The sequence below is a fragment of the Alternaria atra genome, assembly GCF_907166805.1.
Source record: "Alternaria atra isolate CS162 genome assembly, contig: 29, whole genome shotgun sequence".
Classification (NCBI taxonomy): Eukaryota; Fungi; Ascomycota; class Dothideomycetes; order Pleosporales; family Pleosporaceae; genus Alternaria; species Alternaria atra.
In genome coordinates, this window is record NW_025091327.1 from 1,022,798 (window position 1) to 1,044,980 (window position 22,183).

Here is a 22,183-nt window from a genome sequence, read left to right on the forward strand (position 1 = left end):
GGTGCGTATCTATCCCCGGACCAAGCACAACAACGCATCCTGAGGGATCCGCGGCGTAGTGGGGATGAGCCATGGTGCCCAGCCATAACATATCCATCGTGACACCGCCATCGTTTTCCGGATGACCATGATAGCGGCCTCTGCTCGGCGACATGTCTCTGACTGACCGTGACACTATTAGACCGCCCTTGCCCGGATTGTAGCTGCCTCCCTTATACACCCTCGCCATGCCCAAGTCGATGCAGTCGTACCGCAGCGTCGACGACTACGACGCCGACGATGACTATGCTGCCGAACAACGCGAGCGCCATGACACCTTCAGCAGCACCACGCCCACCTCCCCCACACTCACCTTCAGCGCCCAGAGACCGATGCGTGCCTCGGACACGGACCTCACGAGGTCGACAGGCAGCGTCAACGAGCGGACCGCCTTGCTAGGAGTGCCTCATTTGCGAGGCGCCAGATCCTACAAGAGTCTTCCTGCCACAAGTCCCGGCACGCCTCGACCGGGCATGACGCGTAACAACAGCCAGCTGCCTATCAGTTCGCGCATGCGGAGCAGGAGAGGCTCCCTCACGGGTGGACACACGTTTAGTCAGCGGCTAGTAAATGCCCTGGGCGAGCGAGGAGCGGGCCTGGAGCAGAGCATGCACTCAGCAAAGGCTTCCTTCCTCCAGGACAACCGCGTGTGGTACGATCAGTTTACGTCCACTGATTGGGTCCATGATAACATCGCCGACGCGTATCGCGTCAAGGCGCTGCGAAGTAGAAAGGATATAAGAGGGCGATTAGCGGCATGGTTCGATGGCGCTCAGGGCTGGATACTCGTGGCCCTCATTGGCGTTCTTACTGCCGTCTGCGCGTACCTTGTCAACACCACCGAGACGACGTTATTCGACCTAAAACAAGGATACTGCACTAAAGGCTGGAACAAAAGCCGTAAGACGTGCTGTGATGGTGCATCAGTATGCGAGAGCTGGGTCCACTGGTCCGAGGCGGTCCGCAACGACAAGCTGGATGTGGCCCAGACGCAGTATGGCTTCTTCGTGCTCTCGGTCGTCCTGCTTTCCATGGCCTCGTGCCTGCTCACCCTCACCACCAAGACAGTCATCCCCTCAGCCATTTCACTCTCTACACTCGACGAAAACCTGGGTGCAGAAGTGCGAAGATACTCTGATCAAGCAGATGAAGAGGACCGTAAACGTAGTATCAGCCCAGAGTCGAGGTTCCAGGAAGTTCAGGCCCGGCCACCCATGGTCTACTATTCCGCTGCTGGCAGCGGTGTAGCTGAAGTCAAGGTCATTCTCAGCGGCTTCGTTCTTCACGGTTACTTGGGTGTACGGACCCTGCTCGTCAAGACGCTGGCTCTGATTCTTAGTGTTGCTTCAGGTCTCAGTCTCGGCAAGGAAGGCCCGTACGTGCACATTGCGACTTGCATAGGAAACATTGCGTGTCGTATCTTCTCCAAGTACAGTAACAACGACGGGAAACGCAGAGAGATCCTCAGCGCTAGTGCTGCTAGTGGTGTCGCCGTTGCTTTCGGTGCTCCGATTGGCGGAGTGCTCTTCAGTCTGGAAGAAGTCAGCTACTACTTTCCATCCAAGACGCTCTTCAGAACCTTCTTTTGCTGCATCGTAAGTCACCAACCTCTCACACTGACCAAGCTAATTGTCCAATAGGCGGCTGCCCTATCCCTCAAATTCTTGGATCCATACGGCACAAAGAAGATTGTCCTCTTCGAGGTTCGATACCATCTAGATTGGAAGTTCTTTGAGCTGGCAACTTTCGTCTTTACGGGCGCCGTTGGTGGTGTTCTTGGCGCATTGTTCATCAAAGCATCTCGCATCTGGGCACGAACATTCCGTCGCATACCCATCATCAAGAAACACCCGCTTCTCGAAGTCTTTCTCGTTGCGCTCATCACCGGTCTGATCAGCTTCTGGAACCGATACACCAAGCTTCCAGTCACTGAGCTTCTGTTCGAACTGGCCAGTCCATGCGATACATACACAGACTCCGGTGACGGTCTTTGTCCTACAGTCGAACACATCCCAAGCGTGCTCAAAGTCTTGTTCTTCGCATTCGTCATCAAGGCGCTCCTGACCGTCGTCACCTTTGGCATCAAAGTTCCAGCTGGTATCTACGTACCTTCGATGGTTGTAGGTGGCCTTGCTGGACGCTTCATCGGCCACACCGTGCAACTTGTTGCCCTGCGTTTCCACCACTTGGGCGTTTTTGGAGAGTGCTCCGCCGACGGAACACCAGGTCAATGTGTTGTTCCAGGAGTTTACGCCCTTGTCGCTGCTGGTGCCACAATGACAGGTGTTACTCGTTTGAGTATTACCCTGGCAGTCATTCTCTTCGAGCTCACAGGTAGCTTGGATCACGTACTACCTTTCTCTCTCGGCATTCTTGTCTCCAAATGGGTAGCCGATGCCATTGAGCCACTAAGTATTTACGACCTGCTCACAGACATGAACTCGTATCCCTTCCTCGATAACAAGGTGCGACCAATCTTCACGTCCGAGCTTGGCGACATCACCACTGGGAAGAGACAAGATCACATCATCGACATCTCTGAAGACGCACTTATCCCCGCAGTCGAGCTTCGTGCAAAGCAACGTGGACTACAGATGATAGGTGAACTTGATGGTGGCTTGTCAATCATCAAGAATGGCGTTCTTGTTGGCCTCATTCCCGCACCAGATCTGGAGTTCGCCCTCGATAAGCTAGAAAACGAAGAGAACACACTTTGCTTAATGTCACCACGAGTCGACTGGGCTGCAGGACGCGAGCCGCAAGATGAAGAAGAGCAAGAAGCGTACGATCCAAGCGACTTCACGCCCTACATTGACCCGGCACCTGTTGCATTGGACGTCCACTCACCAATGGATTTGGTATACGAATGCTTCGTGAAGCTTGGATTGCGGTATATTTGCGTGCTCAGGGACGGCAAGTACGCTGGTCTGGTATGTGAACCATAAGAAATTAAAGGCGAGCAATACTAACTGCGAGTAGATTCACAAGAAGACTTTCGTCAAATATGTCAAAGAACTTGAGCATCAGGAGAAGAAAGCGCATGAGATCTGAGTCATGTCTGTATTTTGTTTCCTTCACTTCGTTTTTGAATAGCGTCATACCCTCATTATTTTTCAGCGGTCTTTCTTTTCACATCCAGGCCATTTCCCAGGGCATGCACTGCATCTAGATTGGCGTTGCATATAGCATGTCTTCGTAGACGAAATGGTAGCACATGATAAAAGTAGAACATACATGGAATCATCTCTCCGAAATATCCACGGAGCTCGTTCCCAGCCTTTTCATCCCTCTCGAACCTGCCGTTTCAGTTGTAAGTAGGGTCATATGTGGGGCCGGTATCCACTCCGTAGATAGCCTTCTTCTTCCACACTCACCATCCCAGGACTCGCTCAATCGTTCTTGCCATGCGATGTGGTGGTACAACCGTTCGCACTGTCCGTTATGCACACGCCGCTCACGTGCGGGCCCGCGATCGAATCCACTTTTTTCCCTGCATTATGGTCCGAAAAGATCTAGTGCTATCTGCTCCCGCGGATTCACTCTTTCGAATATTTGTGCTCCAATTGCCTACTCTGTGTCTTGACCTTACCAACGATAGATTAGGAGTACTCCCTACTATTAAGTCCTGTACTACATCGCCAGAGAACGATCTCGATAACCAAGGCGTGACTATCGCATCGCCTGCGCTATGCGCCCTACCTTAACCTACCTCCTCTTCGCAGTACTATATATTCAGGTACTAGCCTCTACAAATCGGTATTGCCGTACCGGGTCCAATGATATCGCCCCCGATTCAAGCTCTGTCGGCCCCCAAGAGGGCAATATGAATTTCTTCAGGTTTGGTATCAGGAGACCATGGCCTTTCTTCAGCATCCCTAAGAAGGGTAAGATGCGTCTTATCCGATACTGCTTTGCAAATGCCAAGGCTAGAGCGGAACTCAACTGTCCACTCCAGAAAGGTCTCAATATATGGGCTGAAGCCATCAAGGTTCCAGCTAGCGCAGAGAACGGCCATTCCCTCGGGTAGAAGGAGGTTCATGACGGGAACGCGAACGAGGGTGAAAGAATATATCCTTCGTGCTACCTTGATGACTACAAGAGTAAGGAAGAACCTGGAACTTGGAATCCGAGAATACGCCCGGACGTTCTAGCAATACACCTTGGTGAGGCAGGCGAAGCTCCATATGCTAGCATTGGTTACGATGATCGTAGCAGCGATCCTGGCCGTCACTTCCTCGTCATGGGCTCGTCAGATACCGAAGCGCACCGAGTAGCACATGAAGTAAGTCTCTGTACAAACACTAGAGCCTCTCTCTCTCGTCTACTAACGCCGAGACAGATTGGGCACATCCTTGGTATGCTCCACGAGCAGTGCCGCTACGACCGTGACGGCTACGTCGTTTTTCGCTGCGACATGTTAGTAGGTTACAAAGACGCGCTCGTCGCTGCTAGTACCGCCGGCCACGCAGACGCCGCAGAGCGCCTTTGCACCGAGCAAGCCTTTGCCAACCAATTCGGCTTCGAAGCTGGCGCACAGTACATCAAGAATGATGCATTTCACTTTATGATCGCTCCGATCATGGATGAAGGTCCTTGTGACCTAGGCTCCATTATGCTCTATCCCTCAAATGCGTACGCGGCGGACCCAGCTTGCTGGGAGAAGAACGACAAGAACGTTTGTCCACTGGTGGCAGCGCGCTTTGGAACTACGTGGCCGATTTCCGTCAACGTCGCGCCGTCGAATGGCGATGTGGCGTTTGTGAAAACGAGGTATAAATGGATTGAGGAGCCGCCTCAACCTCCTACTGAGCAGGGACGTTCGACAGTGATTAGCGGTCATTTTAAACGCGTCAGAGATGAACGGCAGCGCGACGTTGTTAGGATACATCGTTTTGAGATCAAGGGGAATGAGATGGTGGTAAAACATCTGTAAATCGAGATTAGAAGGACCATCGATAAGAAGATTGGCGACATAGAAAAAGGGAACTGTAAGAAGAGAGGACATAACAGAAGTGCATTATTGACGATTGGCGAGGTAGTCTCGTTTGGCTGCGAGCTGTAGAAAAGTTAACAACGCGTGTTTCGATTGGACCATGTTCTGGGTCATCATGGTTGATTCTCTCAGATTTGATCTTGTCGCAAACATAGTTACACGGTGATGAAATCCAGCCCCACCTGCCCCTACTAGTGTGGTTCTCGCTTCAGCCCGCTACTCATGACACGACACTTTTTGATCCATTGTACCTAGATGATGATTACCCCAATAAGACTATATGCTATTCATGTCTAAAGATTGTATAAAATGATCATCTCATTATATTGCGCACTGTTTGGTTTTCTGCCATCAAATCAACAAAGCCTTCCTAGCTCAGTGGTAGAGCGCGTCACTAGTAATGACGAGGTCGTCAGTTCAATTCTGGCGGAAGGCAACAGGTGTTCATTTTTTGCCGATAGCTGCACTTTGCATTGTTGACTGCTGTCAGTGTATCAGATTGCTACACGGGGTGATTTTTTGCTGCCATGTGGGGATAGGTGGGGACACAGCGGCATAAGCGAATGAACCGAGGAGTTGTGTATGGCTTGCATTGCGATTCGATTGCGAACCAACAACGGCTGTCTCTTGTAGCAAAAGACGTTTAGATGCAAAGATGTGATGGTTGTAATTGCTATTGCTGATGAGGGTATCGATGCTATTATCTTGCTTATGGCCCATCGTCTAGCCAGTCGATACTGCTTGGGGACGCCGGAAACGCCGGAAACCAAACTTTTGACAATCTGGCTGCAAGCGTCATAATGAATTGCTCCGGCTCTTGTGCCGGGCAAACAGCCGCCTCCGTAGCATAGTTGCACAGATCCATATCCCATCACGACGGCCCCACAATGCTTACATATGTACAATAGTAACGACGATGGTACGTTACACAGTGCTCAGCCAAGTTGCTTACGCAGTATTTGAAGAACAAAGGCTTCCCAGCTTCATCAAGGTACAGTTATGCTGTCTCGCCCAGTTCTTGTCGTCGGTAAGGACAGGATCGGTGTCAACTCCATGTCCCTATCTATGCTTATTGGCCCAATAGTCACATCCAGATCTGATTCGCGCGATCCTAACGGCAATCTTGACGGCGTCGGTGTGGCGTCTCTTCTGCCCTTTTCCATGTCTACCACGGCATCATCCCTATCCTTGTTCCGGAACATGACGTAGAACATAATGGTCGTGAGGGCCATAGCACCTGTTAGACTGCCGTAGAACGAGGTGAGATAAGGATCGCGAGCTGCCTCGGCAATGACTAAAGCAATGGCTGAGCCTATACCTGTAATGAGCATGTTGATGGCCTGCACGAGGACTTTCATCTCTTTCGGCGCATGCTTCTCCGCATACTCCATGGCAGTCGTCATGGCGAACACCTCGCCAGTTGCTACCAGGAAGTAGAGAGGTGCTTGTATCCAAACATTGGGCCGGTATTGTGCAGCGGAAAGCCTGTCTCCACAATCCGACGGGTGATCGAAGCATGGTGGAGACGCGTAGATGTGATGCTGCACCAGGGTCGCATATAGCATCGAGAGTGCGACGAAGCAGAAGCCGATAGCGATACGGGTGACTGCCTTCAGGTATATGCGTCGTTTGGCCAGCACAGGGTTGAGGACATACTCCACGAACGGACTGATTAGTATGCATGCCACTTGGTTCATACAGGGCAGTACGTCGTTAGGCGTGCTTCCGGTGTTCATGTTGCTCGCTTGAGATATGAGGTTGTTCTGCATCTGGTCGAAGCAGATGTAAAACACAATGAATGCCAGGCTGAACGAGACATCAGCTCGTGCAAGCAGAGGAATGTGGTAGTACTTACAGCACCCGACACGCGTCCAACGCACGTGTAATTTCGTCGACGAACTGACTGCTCCATGAAACCACCTTGCCTTTCTCGGTGCGCTGATACACTGGATCCGCACGTTCCATCCGACAGCCGTTGCGCACGGCGCAGCTGAGAACCTTTGCGGCCGGTACTACGACGTCTTGCTCCTGCGGTGGGTTGACTATGTTGAGTTAGCGTGGAGCTTACAAAATCCTAGATGATGTATACCAAAGCATTCTTTTCCGATAACCAACATCAAGAGCGCAATAACAATACAGCCAAGACCCAAAGCATATGAGGGAGAAAAGCCGTGGTGCTTTTCGATGTAAACGCATGGGAATGCTGACAAGGCGCCAACGTTGCCGGTCCAGAAGTATAGATTGTAGATGAACTGTAGAGTAATCTCGCTGTCGATCACGACTCGTTCCTCTTCCAACGAAGCCGAAAAATATTTCGAGAGACAGTTCCATTTCAGAAAACGGCTGTGGGATGCTAAGAGCGTTGTCTCCTTGGGAGACCTATCTGTATACTGATTGGCAATGAACGACCTCATAGTAACTTGCGTCTAAGATATGTTAGTATGCGCAGGAAGTATCATTGATAGTAAGACTTGCACCTCCGCCACCCAAGGCTATTAAAATCATTGCAATGATCAGACCGGGCAAACCTGCTCCTCGGTCGAGCATCACTGGCAGCGAGCTGACCACTAAGACGATACATCCCAAAGTATACACCCCAAAGCTGATCAGTAAAGTCTTGTATTGGCCTAGATGGTTGTCCGCCAGCGGTGCTATAAAAACGGGGCTTGTGAAATAGACGATGAAGAATCCGCAGTATATTCGTGTTGCGGCGGTCTGACCAAGGTTGAGAGCGCCAGGAGTATGGTCCATGTCATGGTGCTGAGGGTGTTCCATATAGTTTTGCCAAGGAGCGGTGACTATTCAGTGTAGAGTCAGCATCGTATTAAACATGCTGCTGTATGATGGTGACACTAACGTCCCCAAAATGTTGCTCTCTCCCAAAACCCGATTACTGCGACAACCCACAATTGCCATGGTATATTTCCCCTGACACGCCGCAGTTCAGGAGCATCATGCTCGGGCTTTGTGTCACTCGCACTCAACGACGCTTGTGACACTCGGCTCTTAGTCGTACTGTTATCAAAGTCAGTGCTGGTGGTTAACATGATGTTGAAAGAACTGACCAGTCCATGGTTGCAGTTCGCTCCAATGCCAGAGCACTACGTTCGACTACAATTGGTGTGATAAAGGAGTGATAGGGAGGTGAGAAGAGATGTTGATCGTGCAGCTGAATTCACCAAACAACGCTAGACGTGAAGGCTGAACTCACCAAACAACGCTAGATGTGAGGCTGAACTCTTCGCTTGGACAGTGACCCTGAGAGTGTGGTGAACCGAAGATGAGGTATGGGATTTTTGGTGGTAGCGAAGAGTGATAGGGTCACAATGTGCCTTATTCTTACCAATTCATACCAGCGTTGCGGTGAAAACGTGCATTATCCGTCAGCTCTTGCTAGTGCAACAGCCCGTGCGGGAAGGGAACATGCAGAAGTAATCGCCTCTTGAATGCTCGGTAGTTGTTTGATCAACCTTTCTATATACTGCTTCCCTGAGTTTATACATCGGAAAGAAAGTACCAGCAAGGCTCGCCATACTTCAAAGACGAACAAGTCCTCGCCTCTTGGAGCGCGGTTGATCTCACCCAACAAGATGCACTGATAGAATGACCACAAACCGTGACGCCCAAGTTGTACACACATCGCTACCCCGTACTAAATTTCAGCAGTTGCTCCACTGGAATCAAGCCAAGTTACAGATGCTCTGTATGTGGATCCAGGACCAACAATAAGGGTCCAGTAACCAGGCGCACAGGAGCAAGAGTTGTAACGCTATGGTTTGGTCCGCCGTACGCACGAGGCCAAGAGCCTTCTCCAGTAAATTGGAACAGATTCTGGAGCTCCCACCCACAAATGCGCGAAGACGTCTTTAATTTGGGGGTTTCGTTTTCGCTTTAGGAGGTTCGCCGTTGTGCGTGCGGCTCAACGCCTCGCCAGTAGACATTCACGCGTCCCGCTACGCTTACAGATCATTCATTCTTACTGAATGCGCTCAAAGACATAGATGAATAGCTGTTATTTGAATGCATGCATCCGCATTGTTATGTCATGAGCCGGCACACGGGGGCAGGTGCAGATGGTCCAACAACACTAGGTGCCACCCGTCGGACTCAATAGCCTATGCTGTTTCGTGTGTTGTCGCATCGCGCATTTTCGTCCCACTGCCGAGAGACGACGATGGGTTCAAAGCAGAAGAAACGATAAATTTCATGGTGCGATGGAGGTTCATCGGTGGGCATCAAGAGGATGAAGATGCGCGTCCAAGCTCCTGTAACCACAAGTACTTCGATGACATCAGCAGATCTAAGTTCGGCACGGTTCGGGACATGGAGCCATCTTCATCTCTCAGTCACCAAAACTAACGTCCTGTAGGTGGCCTTTGGTCGTCATTACGTTTCGCAAAGTCTTCCTGTCAACACAAGCGTACCTGCATGTTTTGCTCGCAATTTCACACCGCTTCGTTTCCATGCTGGCAACTTCCATGGGCGGCGAAGAACACCATATCGAGCTTCGATCAGGCCAATCAAACAGAACACGCACATCGTAAAATCTCTGCACAGAGATGCGGCTGAATCAAAGCCGTTGAAGGTAGGTCGCACAAATGACAGTTACGGCGCTGCGCCAATAGAGCATCTGTCTCTGCTGCAGCATCAGCTCCAGAAGAATGCGCTATCATCACTTTGTTCACGGTGATATCCTGATCTACTACAGAAGGCCCTTTTCTTTTTTTTGAACTTCGGTAGCGGTGAGTACTCCGACCAGTGACATTATGACGCGGGCATCCTTTGAAGGTGTTGCTTGCATCGCAGCCGACGTGTGACCAAGACCGATGAGCCGAAAGCGACGGTGAAGGACTGACTGGAGACGCAGGTCGTGCCATGTCTTTGAACATGTGTGACTCACAGAAAGTGGAGTTACTTGTATTCGAATGCAGTGTTGATCAATGTGGCCAACACTAGCAATGCCTGGGGTAGCGACAGGGCCTAGCCAGAATCCTACCGTGGGGTTGCAGGTGATCGTCAAAAAATCGCGGGGCTGGACTGCACCGTTGGGAAATGTAAGACGCGGCCTGCAGGTGGCACCAGGTACCTATAGCGTGATGGCGGTCGGTGTTTACCTCAGAGTATTTACCGGCAGCGGGGCCCCATTTGTACCCATCCACTTGATTTCCCACTATTGCACATCTCTTCGAAATATCTCCACTCGCTTACATCTCTGACAATGTATCACCTAGAAGGCAATCCGGCCCCATCTGACCAGTCTTTGTTCAACGACCTACTCAAAATTACGACGTCTAAATGGCATTCAATGCTAAAGAAAGATACAACTCCGGCACGAGAGGAAGCCGCTTCACGGCCTTCCGTATCGAGGAGCTCCACCCAACTTTCAGTGCCGAGACCGAAGGAGTAGAGAGTGCACGTGCAAGCAAGAGACGGCTCGAGGGGCTGCTGCAAGCAGTGGCAGAAATGTTGCCTTCACTTTTCTCTACTTCCTCCAGATCGTGTTACAATGCGGGCTAGAGCCGTTCTTGGCATAAGTTGTACAACTTCACGCTCTTTTGCAAACGATTCGATCTTCGAGCAGCTATAACACAAGGATTGTTTGTACATCACCTACATGTGCACATTTTGTAAAGTTGCGTTGTATGGCAATACACACATCGATCTCAAGGAAGCTGGGCGGCCTGTACGATATTCGGCCCTCCATGACTCTTACGGAAAGACGCGATAGTCATCACGAGCTCTTCGACGCAGGACGAAAGTGGATAAAGACAAGAATGTCACCCAATTCGATGGCCTAGGTGCGCGTGCACATCACATCTTCGGCATTACGAAGAAAAGAGACGACAAACCACTTCGCACGAAACGCTACTAGGACGTGTTGGGCAGATCAAGGGTCCTTTATGTCAGAGCGGGATAACAAGGAGATCATGATTGTTCGTGACAAGTTCCGACTTCTCCATAAGGCTGATGATTGTGGTGACACATCGGTTGGGAGGCTTATGATAGTTGTTGGTAGAGCGGGAGGCTCAATGCTGACAATGTGGAGAAACTACCAGATTTCACTTTGGATAGCTCGAGTTAAGCTGCCACTCAATGGATACGCAACAGACGAGGCCCGTTGTTACTTGAGGCTCGCCGAGCTGTAACTCAAATATCAAACTAGAAAACCTGCAATCATTATGGTCTCTTCGAACTCATAGTATGCGCTCACGAGCGTTGCCAAATTTGACCAGCCAGAGAAAGGACCCCAGCATCCTGAACAGGTCATGTGTGAGCGACATATTGTATATGACTTGGCTCACTATGAAACATCTAAGTCTAGTTCAATTAAGCACGGAACACACGGACCGATCAGCACCCAAAGACAATTCAGGAACATATAACCTAACATATAGTGTACAGTTACTTAAAATCGTCGGAAAGTTGGTACGGTAATTTATGACTGCCGAACAAGACTCACGTTATTGCGATTTGGAGTAACAGTCATTCCCACTAGCTTGGGTAATACTTTTCCGTTACCTTACTCATATATGCGACAATGGCTATCGATACATTATATGAGGTGCATTGCGCGCTACTCCAGTCTATACCTCTGGCGCGTGTTCCAGTCCGGAATACATAATCAACGCCTGGCACTGAACAATCTAGATACTATTTACGAACCTCGAGCACGACCGAACATTTCGCCATGAAGACGTTTCTACTCGCTGCGTTGGCGAGTACCGCCACAGCTCATACCATATTCCAAAAGGTCTCGGTGAACGGTGTAGACCAAGGGCAGCTCAAGGGCGTCCGCGCACCTGATTCCGACTACCCCATCACTAGCGTCACCGATGCAGCTTTCGCTTGCAACAAAGACATCAAGCACAAAGATACTACCGTGATAAGCATTCCGGCAGGAGCAAAAGTCGGCGCGTGGTGGGGGCATGTGATTGGAGGAAAGCAGAGTGCTAACGATCCTGACCATCCTATTGCTGCAAGTCACAAAGGTACGTAGCGCCCATGAGGGCTGTCATGACCGCATAGAGAGTATGAGCTAATGAATGGGTTCTAGGTCCGATACAATACTATCTTGCCAAGGTAGACAACGCTGCCACCACCGGCACCACGGGCCTCCAATGGTTCAAGGTCGCCCATGATGGCTTGAGCAATGGCAAGTGGGCCGTCGACACTATGATCGCGAATGAGGGGTGGCATTACTTTACCATGCCTACTTGTGTAGCTCCAGGCGACTATCTTATGCGTACGTAACGTCTATGTACGAACCGTATGTGAGACATGTACTAACTTTGTACTCCTACATTTAGGTGTTGAGCTCATCGCCCTTCACGGCGCTCAAAACCAAGGTAACATCCTCGAGCCATCTTTCCATTACGCTGCTGACTGTATCGATAGGCGGTGCCCAATTCTACATGGAGTGTGCCCAGATTCGCGTTACAGGCAGTGGTACGAACAAAGGCTCGAACTTCGTATCTTTCCCTGGTGCCTACAAAGCCAACGATGCTGGTATCCAGGTCAGCATCTACGATAACACTGGCAAACCATATATGGGTGGCAAAGCATACTCAATTCCGGGGCCTGTGCCCCTCACTTGTGCGGCTGGACAGGAGGGAGACAGTGGTTCGACGCCCTCACCGCAAGAGCCAGCGCCAGCACCCGAAGCGCCGGCTGCAGGAGCGGCGTTATATGCGCAGTGCGGCGGCGCAACATGGACTGGGCCGACAACTTGCGCACAAGGAACGTGCAAGGTGAGCAATGAGCATTACTCGCAATGTCTGCCATAGTGTGCCAGTCAGAAGTGTTTGCCGCTTACATGAGCATGCTTCGTTCGAACGTCGAAATGCTCATCCTGTGTCCTAATGAATTATTTTTCGTGCCTTAGACACTTCCCATCATCCTGTTCCGCGACTACGGCATCTTCGCACATGTCTTTCGAAATTATCCCTGCGCGTAAACTTCTTCTCGGGTATTGCGCAGGTTGGATTGGCACAATAGAACGCTTTGACTGCGTACATATCCTTGTGAACGCCACGCTCATGTCGCTTGAGATCGGCTTTTAGCGCGAAAGCTGAGTCGCAGTGCTTGCAGCGATATCTACGGCGATGCTTGCGATTGAGATGCACACTAAGGGATTGTTAGTGTTGGGTCCATCCGGCTTCTTTCATGTTAGATTAGCGACTTACTTCAGTTGTCCTTGCGAATGATATGATGTTTGGCATGTATCACATCGATAGAGACATGATGAATGATCAGACGGTTGTGCAGCATCGTCCAGTTGATCGGATGCCGTGTGCTTCCTGGAGACCATTTCGGAGGGTTCGTAGAACTTCTCACTATCTGGTGGAGAGCTTGTGTATTCTGTAGGAGAATCAAGGAAAGGATTCTCGATAGGGGCATGTTTGGAGCCTTCCACTGGCGAGACAGCTATCAGTGGTGATGAAGTACTGGACATTGTCATCACTTGCAATCTTTCGCAGTTTTTGCCATTGATGTTGTCTTCGGACAGCTGTTTCCGTTGAAGCCATGGGAAAATAACCGGATTCGGAGTATGTTCTGCATCCCACGGGCTGATATACTGCTCTTCGTCCTCTGCCGACGTAACCTTTTGCCTGGCCCATCCGATGTGCGCAGGCGCGACTGTAAGTAGCTGCGATGATCCTTCTATTGCTACCTATCAGCAGACGCTCCAAGATAGAGTAGACGGCCCACGAACCACTCTGAGGTACGATGCGTTGTAGATATGATGTTTTATCGATACCCAAAACCTGGTCTGAGGTGATGGCTCTCGGCGGCTTCTTGGTTTTATACCTCTCCTGTCGAGCCCATATGGAATCTTTGGGTGGAGTCTTTTTGTACGGAGGTGGATCTATTCCTGGGCGTCGTCCTTTGCGCTCTAAATCTCGGAGCTTCTTGAAAGGGTCCAGTTTTCGCCTTTTGATTCGATCAGCAAGCCATATCCCTATCATGGGAGCTGCGAGTGCGAATGTAATACACAGACATATGCCTAAGAACACCATCCCAGAAGCAGTTTCTTTTCGTGGGTCATTCGCATTGGGCGAAATCTTATCCTCTAGTCTCGGGACATGTAAGAAATCCAGTAATCGCGTTGGACCCAGCGTGGGTGTTGCCGTTGGCAGCGCCACATTTGGAGCCATGGTGGCGAGCGAAGGCAAGATGGTGATGTGCTCATCGAGCAAAGCATTGCTTTAATCGCTTTCTTTATAACGGATTTACCGCCTGATTGTCGCATGAAGCCACGGCGATTCGAGGCTGAATCTGGGAGGCATACATCGTCTGTAGGCTTGCCATGATTGGACAGCATTTCCTACCGGTTAGAAGGCTTCACAGATACGAGGAGCGTCTAGAGCCCGCCCAATTGGCATCATACTACTATGGGTTTGGTGTTTCCTCCATCAGTCCATTTCGGCCCCCGGTTAATGTGGGGGCCGCGCCGTTGATGCACGCTTGCACATCTTGTGTCCCCATCTTTAGGGTCGCGACGATCCTTCCAGCCCTGTGGTAGGAGGATAAAAGCAAACCATGACGCTCTCCTCCGAAGACTCAAGCGCGCCTTGCGATCGTGTCGTGATGGAGCATCGCTAGAGTTGGTGGTGCAGGTTTGTTGCCACGCGAACGCAGGAGAAGCGGGAACGATCCCGTCAACAACTCCAGGGCAAGCACCTGTCCCGATCTCGGCAAGGCTCGATGCCCCAACATTAACACCACATCAACAGTACCACTACTCACAGACACTTGCGACCTGATAGACCAACCTCCATCATGAGCCTCACGCGGCCACCCGCGATCTTGAGTAACTTTCTGCGCTCGCAGCCCTCCATCAGGCAGCGACACGAGTCAGTAGACGGATAGGAAGGGAGCCGCTTACCGCTTCGTATGAATAATTTCATCCTTCCTCACATGGCAATCGTTGCGAGTATGCGGTATTTACAGCTTCACCTGATATACCCACGACGCCGCGACACCGAGAGCCTCTTCAGATCTCACCTGAAGAAGTTCGCATCTGTACGGAATGGCTGACCTGTCGAACCTCAAGAAACTGCGTCCATGCGGCAGACTAGAAACATACAGCACTGCACGACATCATCTAGGATTCTACAAGAATGTTGGCTTTACCGCAGAATACGTAGCATCTGAAACTTCCCAACAGTCGCTCGAAAATCAAGTCTACATCGCGCTTCGAAACGTTATCGCCCAGCACCCAATCCTGAGCGCCATCGCGGCAGACGAAGACAAATCTTATCCCAACGTATACTTTGCAGAACTGCCTGAGATCGATCTCCGTACTTGCGTGGAGATATGCGAGCGTAACACGCCGCTCCCAAACGACGGCGAGGTGGATGAAGAACTGGACGAGATGTTGACACAACAACATAGCCGCGATTTCAAAGAAGGATTAGGATCGAGACCTTTCTGGCGGGTGCTCGTTTTGACATGGCCAAAGGATGCAACCAGGTTCACTGCAACATGGATGTGGCATCATGCATTAGCAGACGGAGCGTCAGCCTTCCTGTTCCACGAGTCGTTTTTGGGTGGCCTAAATTCGTCAGAAATGGAAGGCAACGCAGAGCCAATTGTCAAATCGTTGAATATGGCTCTACCACCACCACTAGAGGAGTTGCACCCGATGACGCTCTCGTGGCTGTACTTCATACGAGCCATACTTGGTGCGCTATTACCCTCGATGTTCGCAAAGCGACCTCTTGGACTATGGACGGGAGGTCCTGTACAGCAAGACGCTACACCACTTCCGCAGCCGCGACATCGCACACTAGTTCTATCAAAAGCGACTACAGATAAACTGGTACAACTCAGTCGAGCCGAAAAGACTAGTGTAACAGCAACGTTGCAGTGTCTTCTTGCTGCATCACTTTTCGTTCATCTTCCAGCACAAGATCACGGAAAGCTCAAGATCGAGGGTCCGATCGCGATGAAAAGGTTGTTGGATGTTGGGGAAAAGCAGATGACAGTCGCGATGGCACAGTATGGATATCTCCACGAGCGTCGAGCGTCACAAGATTCTCAAGACTCAACAAAGCCCAGCATTTTGAAGCAATTTTCATGGGACGCTACACGAGCGGTCAAAACTATCATTTCTGCGGAAGTTGCCAAAGCCGGTACTGATAATTCCATCGCGCTGCTGAAGTACGTCCCTTCTATGTCACAATTCTTCCTTGATAAACTGGGCAAGCCTCGAGATCCTACTGTAGAGTTGTCGAGCGTGGGAGTGTGGAAGACCAAGCAGAATCCAGGTAATTGGGCCATTGGAAGGATGGTATTCAGTCAGTCACCCAATGTTGTGACTAGTGCATTTGCAGTCAGTGTTGTAACAGGCGGTGATGGTAACGCGACGGCGAATTTTTGTTGGGTAGAGGGCGCTGTGGACGAGAGCCTTATGGGGAAGGTCATTGAGGGGGTTAGGGACGGTGTTGAGGTTTTGGTCGCTGGAAACTGTATGTAGATGATGCGAATATGAGTCGAGACAGTTGCACTCTCTGGACTGATATCGAGCGTCACCACCTTCTATCGAAACCTGATCACTAATATAGAGCCTCGAGATCTTCATCGGGATAGTTTGGCGCCACCTTTGGTCCTATCAGGACATGTGCTTATGATAATGATTATACTTTTGTTGGATTAGATATAACAATCGAAGAAACAAGTAAGGTATGTACGATATCCCAAACACCAAACCATTTCGCCCACAATATAGAGAAACAAAGCTCTGCGGATCATGCAGCCTGTCAATTCCAAACACGTGGCCCAAAAACACCGATCATCCAACGTAAACTTCAAACCGTTATGGTCGCTTCATACACTCCACCTACTGTCCGCTACCCCTGCGATATTCCCAGACTTCTTGCCCTCTCTCACTCACACTTCCACCCTGGCCGTAGTATGTAGCGTAGGCAGAATTCATGCTCTCATGATGCTCTTTCGCGTGTTGCTTGATGGAGTTCCATACCCTATGTGCTTTGCTTGGTTCCCTTAGCGTAGATGCTGATGACGATGTGATGGATACCGAAGAGGAGGAGACTTTGGCTGGCGACTTGAAGTATTCGAAAGAGGTGCGAGGAGTCGATGCAGAAGAGGCTGTCATCTTGGGAGTTTCAGAAGGTGTATGACGTGTGGATAATCTGAGCGTATTGCGGATTTGTACTTGTTCGACTGGCCGAGGAGATGGTGAATATATTTATTGGGTTGTTGTGGCTCAGTGCGTTCCCGTTAAGTTCAAATTTAATTGTTTGCCTTCCGTTGGGTTTAGGATGCTTTGTCGTTCTTGCGTGGATCTGTAACGTAGTTTGGAAGTTTAGATGATTTGTCGTCTTGTATGAACAAAGGTTTGCTCGCGAATGTGTGGATCACTGCAGCTGGGTACTACAACTTGCCTTTATACTTCTTACGAAGCTCAGTCCACCGTACCGATCTGGACATCCGAGAATCCTAGACCCTATGACTCTATGTTCTAACATGGCTTTACCGTCGCGGCATGTCTGCTTTGGTAATTGACCTGAAGGGCGTGGGAGGCTTGTTTCAGTAGCTTCCCATGTCGAAAACATGACCATCCACTCGGGGGCGCAATGTGGGGACAACTTTGCACCATCGATGTAATGATTGTGTCCAATGGGACACGCGCGCGGAAGCCACCTGCTTCCGGAAGGGACTAGTGTGATGTCGTTTTTCCGACGGATAGAGAGGTACCTCTCGTACAACTGAAATCCTAAGAAATCTGCTCAGTTGTACGAGAGCGAGGTCACACCGACACATGCCAACGGAGTCACACATTTGCCCATATGCGTCATTAGCAATTGCAATCATGTGTTGCACAGCCTGTGGGGAGAGAGCGGAGAGAGCATGTTTGACAGATTGGGTAAGGCGTGCGCCTTGTGCAATGAGTTAAAAGTGGGGTTAGCATGTCTTAGTGAGCAATGCGCGCGCCCTGTACATGTCGATTGTCGGTGGTCGAAGACGCCTTATGGATGCAATATTGAGCACGTCCGATGTTGTGATTCTAGTAAAGATCACTCATTTTTTTTACAGGCAATGCGTACGGTATTCGTCGGGTGCATGATGTTGAAAGCTGCCAAATTGTGACACGAAAGCACCAGAAGCGGCACGAAAACACACATATAGGCGTGAGCTACGAATTTTATTATTGCAGGTAACACAACACCCGGTTTTGTAACTACGGCTTAACAACTGATTGCCAAGGCAGAGTATTGTCGAAGAAGAAAGTCGCTTTCGGCTCAGGCGCAAGGCCTTCATCAGTCATATTGCACAACTTGGTTATGTCGCCGGCCTGTACACGCTTCGCTCTGATGATGCTCTGGTATCGCGACAATGGGCACGAAGAGCCGGGACCACTATTACAGTCCACCACAGGGTATACGACCTCGTTGATGCGGATTCGCATGAATGTCTCCTCGAATGTGGTAGTATTATAATTGTTGTGGGTACCATAGCCGTACGTGCTATTGTGGGCAACAGCAGGACAAGAGAGGCGTTCGAATGCAATCGTTCCGCGCATCTTCACAACCTGGGATGAGCGGAAGAGGCGATTCGGTAGCGACATATTGCCTGGAAGTTGCTGTTGGTTGTCAAAAACACCAATTGCAGCGGCGAGCTGGTTGATTTGGCCATCATTCGCAAAATTGGCCATGATCTTTGGAGGAACAAAAGTTCCGTTACCCGCTTTGTAAGTCGCATTCGGACCGTCGACAAAGCGTTGTACGGTCATGTCGACAACTGGCAACATCTGATACTTTTCGATATCGGATCCTAAGCCGGTACCATACCAATAACGCAGATCCTGCGCATACTCGTATTGCAAGATTTCCTCGTCAGTAAAGATGTCGCAGAATGGGCTTCGGCGACCAGTGATCTGGGTCTCGAAACCACAAAGGTAAGGTATCTGGTCGACTTGACTCGTTGTCAGACTCAAGTCGTCCTGAATCTTAGCGTTGAGCCTGGCGACGATGGGAGGGAGATACATGGAGTCCCACAAGTCTTTGGCAGGGCCACCACCCGCGTCGTTGTAAGGCTTACAAAGATCACTGGGTGCAAGAGTGTTGCCCCAACTTGCAGGGTCGCTGGCGTTGAGGGCATAGATAGTGGTAAGATCTGTAGCGTTGGGTCCGACGAAGCCTTGAGCGAACAAGCGTGCGCTATCTCGCACACGGCCGGACGTATAGTAGTTTGCCCACATAGTGAAGGGGGTGTTGTAATCGTACAGGTCAGGATAGCGGAGGCGCCAAGTTGTACCCATCTCGTGAAGCTCTTTCCATCCAGTCGGGCTTATGTTGGCGATCTGAGCATCAGGATCTGAGAGCACCGGCTTCCAGGACTTGAGAAAAGCGAGTTTATCGTCGTTAACAGTAAAATCACCTGCAGCTTGGATGTAGTTGGCAAATTCAACCCATCCATTGTAGGCGCCTTTGTCAGGGTACCGCGAGCCGTGACGGGAGAAGAAGGCTGCGTGAATTCAGTATGGCTTATTCAGTTATGGACACTAAACTATTCTCACCAGCCAAATCGACTTTACATCCTGCGGGTATCTCAGAAGAAATGCCCGTCACTTCCTCGCCGGGAAACCATTGCCCATTTCCACCGATATGTTGGAAGATGTTAAAATCGTCTTGAGCCGCCACAGCAGCACTGCTAACAGCGAAAGAAACAGCGAGAAACTTCATGATTGTCGATGGGGAATGTGAGATGCTCCAAACTGCAGATGGAAACAAAGCGCGTAATCATCATCTTTATACCCCAATATCTTCATTTATCGTGGTGTTGTCGAGTACAGCACCTGCTTTAGCCTCGGAGATGAGTACAGGCGATGCTTCCTAAGACGGTAAGGATACTCAGGACCACGCTGCACGTGGGAGCAGGAACATTGTGGGTGGTTCCCTCGCATTGTGGCGCGGTCAGCCTCAACGGCCAAGAGAACCCGTTGCGGGACGCGATCCTTCGCGCATCTCAAGACGAAGTTGTTATGGACTCCAAGCAAAGCAGTGAGTGAACTACGGTTGAATGCAGGTTGATGACGATGCATGTCGATGCAATTGTCGCTCTTCGGAGGTGCATGCCCCGATTAGTCAGGCCGCTTATCGATATCACACCCGCGATCGGGGAAGCTGACTCAATCTCCAGCTATCTTTGCCAATAACACTCCCGCAACGATGCACGTCTTTATGTCTTCTCGGTGACTATCCGAATCAAGCTCTTTCCAGTACCTTTACCCTTCAGACCATGGCTGAGACGAAGCCGCGCCAGCGCAAGTTCGCGCCAAGGTCGCGGACAGGTTGCCTGACCTGCCGAACCCGAAGAAAGAGGTGCGATAACGCCCAGCCTCAATGTGCAAATTGCAAACGCCTCAACCTATTATGTGAGTGGCAGAGTCCACGAAGTATCGTTACGGAGTCGTCTTCTACACGATCCAGCTCAAGGAGTCCCGAGCTTCAGGTCGCAGTTCCACTGCGAAATTCTCTCGATCCTTGGGATGCACTACCGGGCGATGGAGAAGCAGAAAGGATGCATCTATTACAGTACTATATCGAGGCCTTTGTACCCAGTGTTCAAGTAGCGCCTATTGCAACAAGTTTCTATACTAGCCTCTACATGCCTTGGTCTTTCCAGATCGAAGGTATGCTTGACGCCATTCTGGCCATTTCTTCAGCTCAGTTGGCACGGCGGAGCCAGGATGCAGATCGCGCGAAACATCTTCGGGCCGTGTCTTCTCGCCATGAGAGGAAATGCTACCAATTCATCAAGGAGCGCCTACATCCATCGGGTGGACTGCCAGAAGACACATACCAGGTCACTGCGGTAATCCTCATCCTGGTAGGGCTTGAAGCGCTCAATGGTGTCAAGACTACGAGGTGGATATCGCAACTAAAGAGTGTTCAACGGATACTGAGCGCACTCACTCCGGAACAGAGCATCATGGACTGCGTTGAGGTTGATTCTCTGCATCGACACTTCACTTATCACTTCGCCTCTGCGTCTCTTATGGCACGCGTCTCAAACGCAGGAAAGGCATGTTCAACAGAGCAGGGCTTGATACCAATCAGTGCCGCTCTAATGCCAGGCACAATCGACCCGCTCATGGGCATCTCGTACCAGTTATGCGATCTCATCTCTCGAATCCAGTACGTGACATCCTCAAATCCAGCATTTCCGCTCGCTACCGAGGCGTCTTTCAACGTTATCGAGCAGGGCATACAGAATTGGACTTACGACAATCCATTTGCACTCGGTGTCGACACCCCTATAGCTCTCGATCTTATCGCTTTGGCAGAAGCTTACCGTTTGGCGGCCCTCATTCAGCTCTATCGAACCTCACCAAGCCATTCTGCCAACATTGCAGGCTGTGCTGCACGCGCGATGGAGTTCATTGCTCGCATACCACCTGGAAGCGCTGCGGAGTCTAGCTTACTCTACCCTATATTCCTAGCAGGGGCTGAGCTCGATGATGAAGCCGCCATTGAGAAATGCTTTCGAAGGCTAGAGGACATCCAGAAGAGGAATCGCTACGAGAACGTCGAATGTGTCCAAAAGGTGCTTAAAGAAGTATGGCGACCGAAACTTGAAGGCGGTCAAAGAAGAGACTGGGAAGAGGTGGTGAGAGAGTGGAATTGGTCGTTCACTCTGGGTTAAGGCTTGCTGAATGTAGTTCTTCCTGAGACGTGATTCAAGCCTTTTGCACCTGGCACGCCTCGGAAAATCTGGTGCGATGCTCTGGCTACGTTGCTGCTTGAGAACATTGATCCGAATCTATTATCAGGGATACAATCGCCGCCCCATAACACCCTAGGACTCATGTCTTCAGGCAAAGTTCTCACGTCAGCGGGATTATCGCCATTCCTTGGCCTGATATGTATGGTGGTCGGTGACTTCTTTCCCCGCATGATCGCTTGGCCGCCGACCCCGCGCCTGCTCCTGCAGCACGCATCGAGACATTGCACTCTGCGCTCATTCGCTCCCATATATCACTGCGAACGATCAGTGGGCTCGTTGACTACAATCTAGCGCCACCTTTACCTTGGGCTGCCTTCCCCGCTTCATAGTCTCCAACAGCTCACTACTGTATTGCCAGGCGCAGCGCTTGCGCGACGATCATGTCTATCATTAATACAA

The 22,183-nt window shown here is 50.6% G+C and overlaps 8 protein-coding genes across 8 annotated transcripts; 5 read left to right on the top strand and 3 right to left on the bottom strand.

The window, feature by feature from the left end:
• Nucleotides 1–227: 227 nt before the first annotated feature.
• On the top strand, nt 228–3,090 carry ALTATR162_LOCUS8638 (uncharacterized protein; the record flags this gene model as incomplete). Its single annotated transcript, XM_043316271.1, has 3 exons — nt 228–1,634; nt 1,680–2,969; nt 3,019–3,090. The coding sequence occupies 3 exons, from the start codon at nt 228–230 to the stop codon at nt 3,088–3,090; spliced, it is 2,769 nt and encodes a 922-aa protein (XP_043172206.1).
• Nucleotides 3,091–3,862: 772 nt separating this feature from the next.
• ALTATR162_LOCUS8639 (uncharacterized protein) lies at nt 3,863–4,972 on the top strand (the record flags this gene model as incomplete). Its single annotated transcript, XM_043316272.1, has 3 exons — nt 3,863–4,062; nt 4,231–4,321; nt 4,379–4,972. The coding sequence occupies 3 exons, from the start codon at nt 3,863–3,865 to the stop codon at nt 4,970–4,972; spliced, it is 885 nt and encodes a 294-aa protein (XP_043172207.1).
• A 1,046-nt stretch (nt 4,973–6,018) lies between these two features.
• Nucleotides 6,019–7,446, bottom strand: ALTATR162_LOCUS8640 (uncharacterized protein; the record flags this gene model as incomplete). Its single annotated transcript, XM_043316273.1, has 3 exons — nt 6,019–6,838; nt 6,888–7,074; nt 7,122–7,446. The coding sequence occupies 3 exons, from the start codon at nt 7,444–7,446 to the stop codon at nt 6,019–6,021; spliced, it is 1,332 nt and encodes a 443-aa protein (XP_043172208.1).
• Nucleotides 7,447–11,720: 4,274 nt separating this feature from the next.
• On the top strand, nt 11,721–12,816 carry ALTATR162_LOCUS8641 (uncharacterized protein; the record flags this gene model as incomplete). Its single annotated transcript, XM_043316274.1, has 4 exons — nt 11,721–12,021; nt 12,087–12,275; nt 12,340–12,378; nt 12,428–12,816. The coding sequence occupies 4 exons, from the start codon at nt 11,721–11,723 to the stop codon at nt 12,814–12,816; spliced, it is 918 nt and encodes a 305-aa protein (XP_043172209.1).
• Nucleotides 12,817–12,924: 108 nt separating this feature from the next.
• Nucleotides 12,925–14,187, bottom strand: ALTATR162_LOCUS8642 (uncharacterized protein; the record flags this gene model as incomplete). The annotated part of the gene is made up of 3 exons (XM_043316275.1): nt 12,925–13,156; nt 13,216–13,693; nt 13,746–14,187. The coding sequence occupies 3 exons, from the start codon at nt 14,185–14,187 to the stop codon at nt 12,925–12,927; spliced, it is 1,152 nt and encodes a 383-aa protein (XP_043172210.1).
• Nucleotides 14,188–15,062: 875 nt separating this feature from the next.
• On the top strand, nt 15,063–16,511 carry ALTATR162_LOCUS8643 (uncharacterized protein; the record flags this gene model as incomplete). The annotated part of the gene is made up of 1 exon (XM_043316276.1): nt 15,063–16,511. One exon carries the CDS (start codon nt 15,063–15,065, stop codon nt 16,509–16,511), a length of 1,449 nt encoding a protein of 482 aa, XP_043172211.1.
• A 1,725-nt stretch (nt 16,512–18,236) lies between these two features.
• On the bottom strand, nt 18,237–19,740 carry ALTATR162_LOCUS8644 (uncharacterized protein; the record flags this gene model as incomplete). The annotated part of the gene is made up of 2 exons (XM_043316277.1): nt 18,237–19,522; nt 19,575–19,740. The coding sequence occupies 2 exons, from the start codon at nt 19,738–19,740 to the stop codon at nt 18,237–18,239; spliced, it is 1,452 nt and encodes a 483-aa protein (XP_043172212.1).
• A 925-nt stretch (nt 19,741–20,665) lies between these two features.
• Nucleotides 20,666–21,703, top strand: ALTATR162_LOCUS8645 (uncharacterized protein; the record flags this gene model as incomplete). Its single annotated transcript, XM_043316278.1, has 1 exon — nt 20,666–21,703. The coding sequence occupies one exon, from the start codon at nt 20,666–20,668 to the stop codon at nt 21,701–21,703; it is 1,038 nt and encodes a 345-aa protein (XP_043172213.1).
• Between the last annotated feature and the right edge of the window lie 480 nt (nt 21,704–22,183).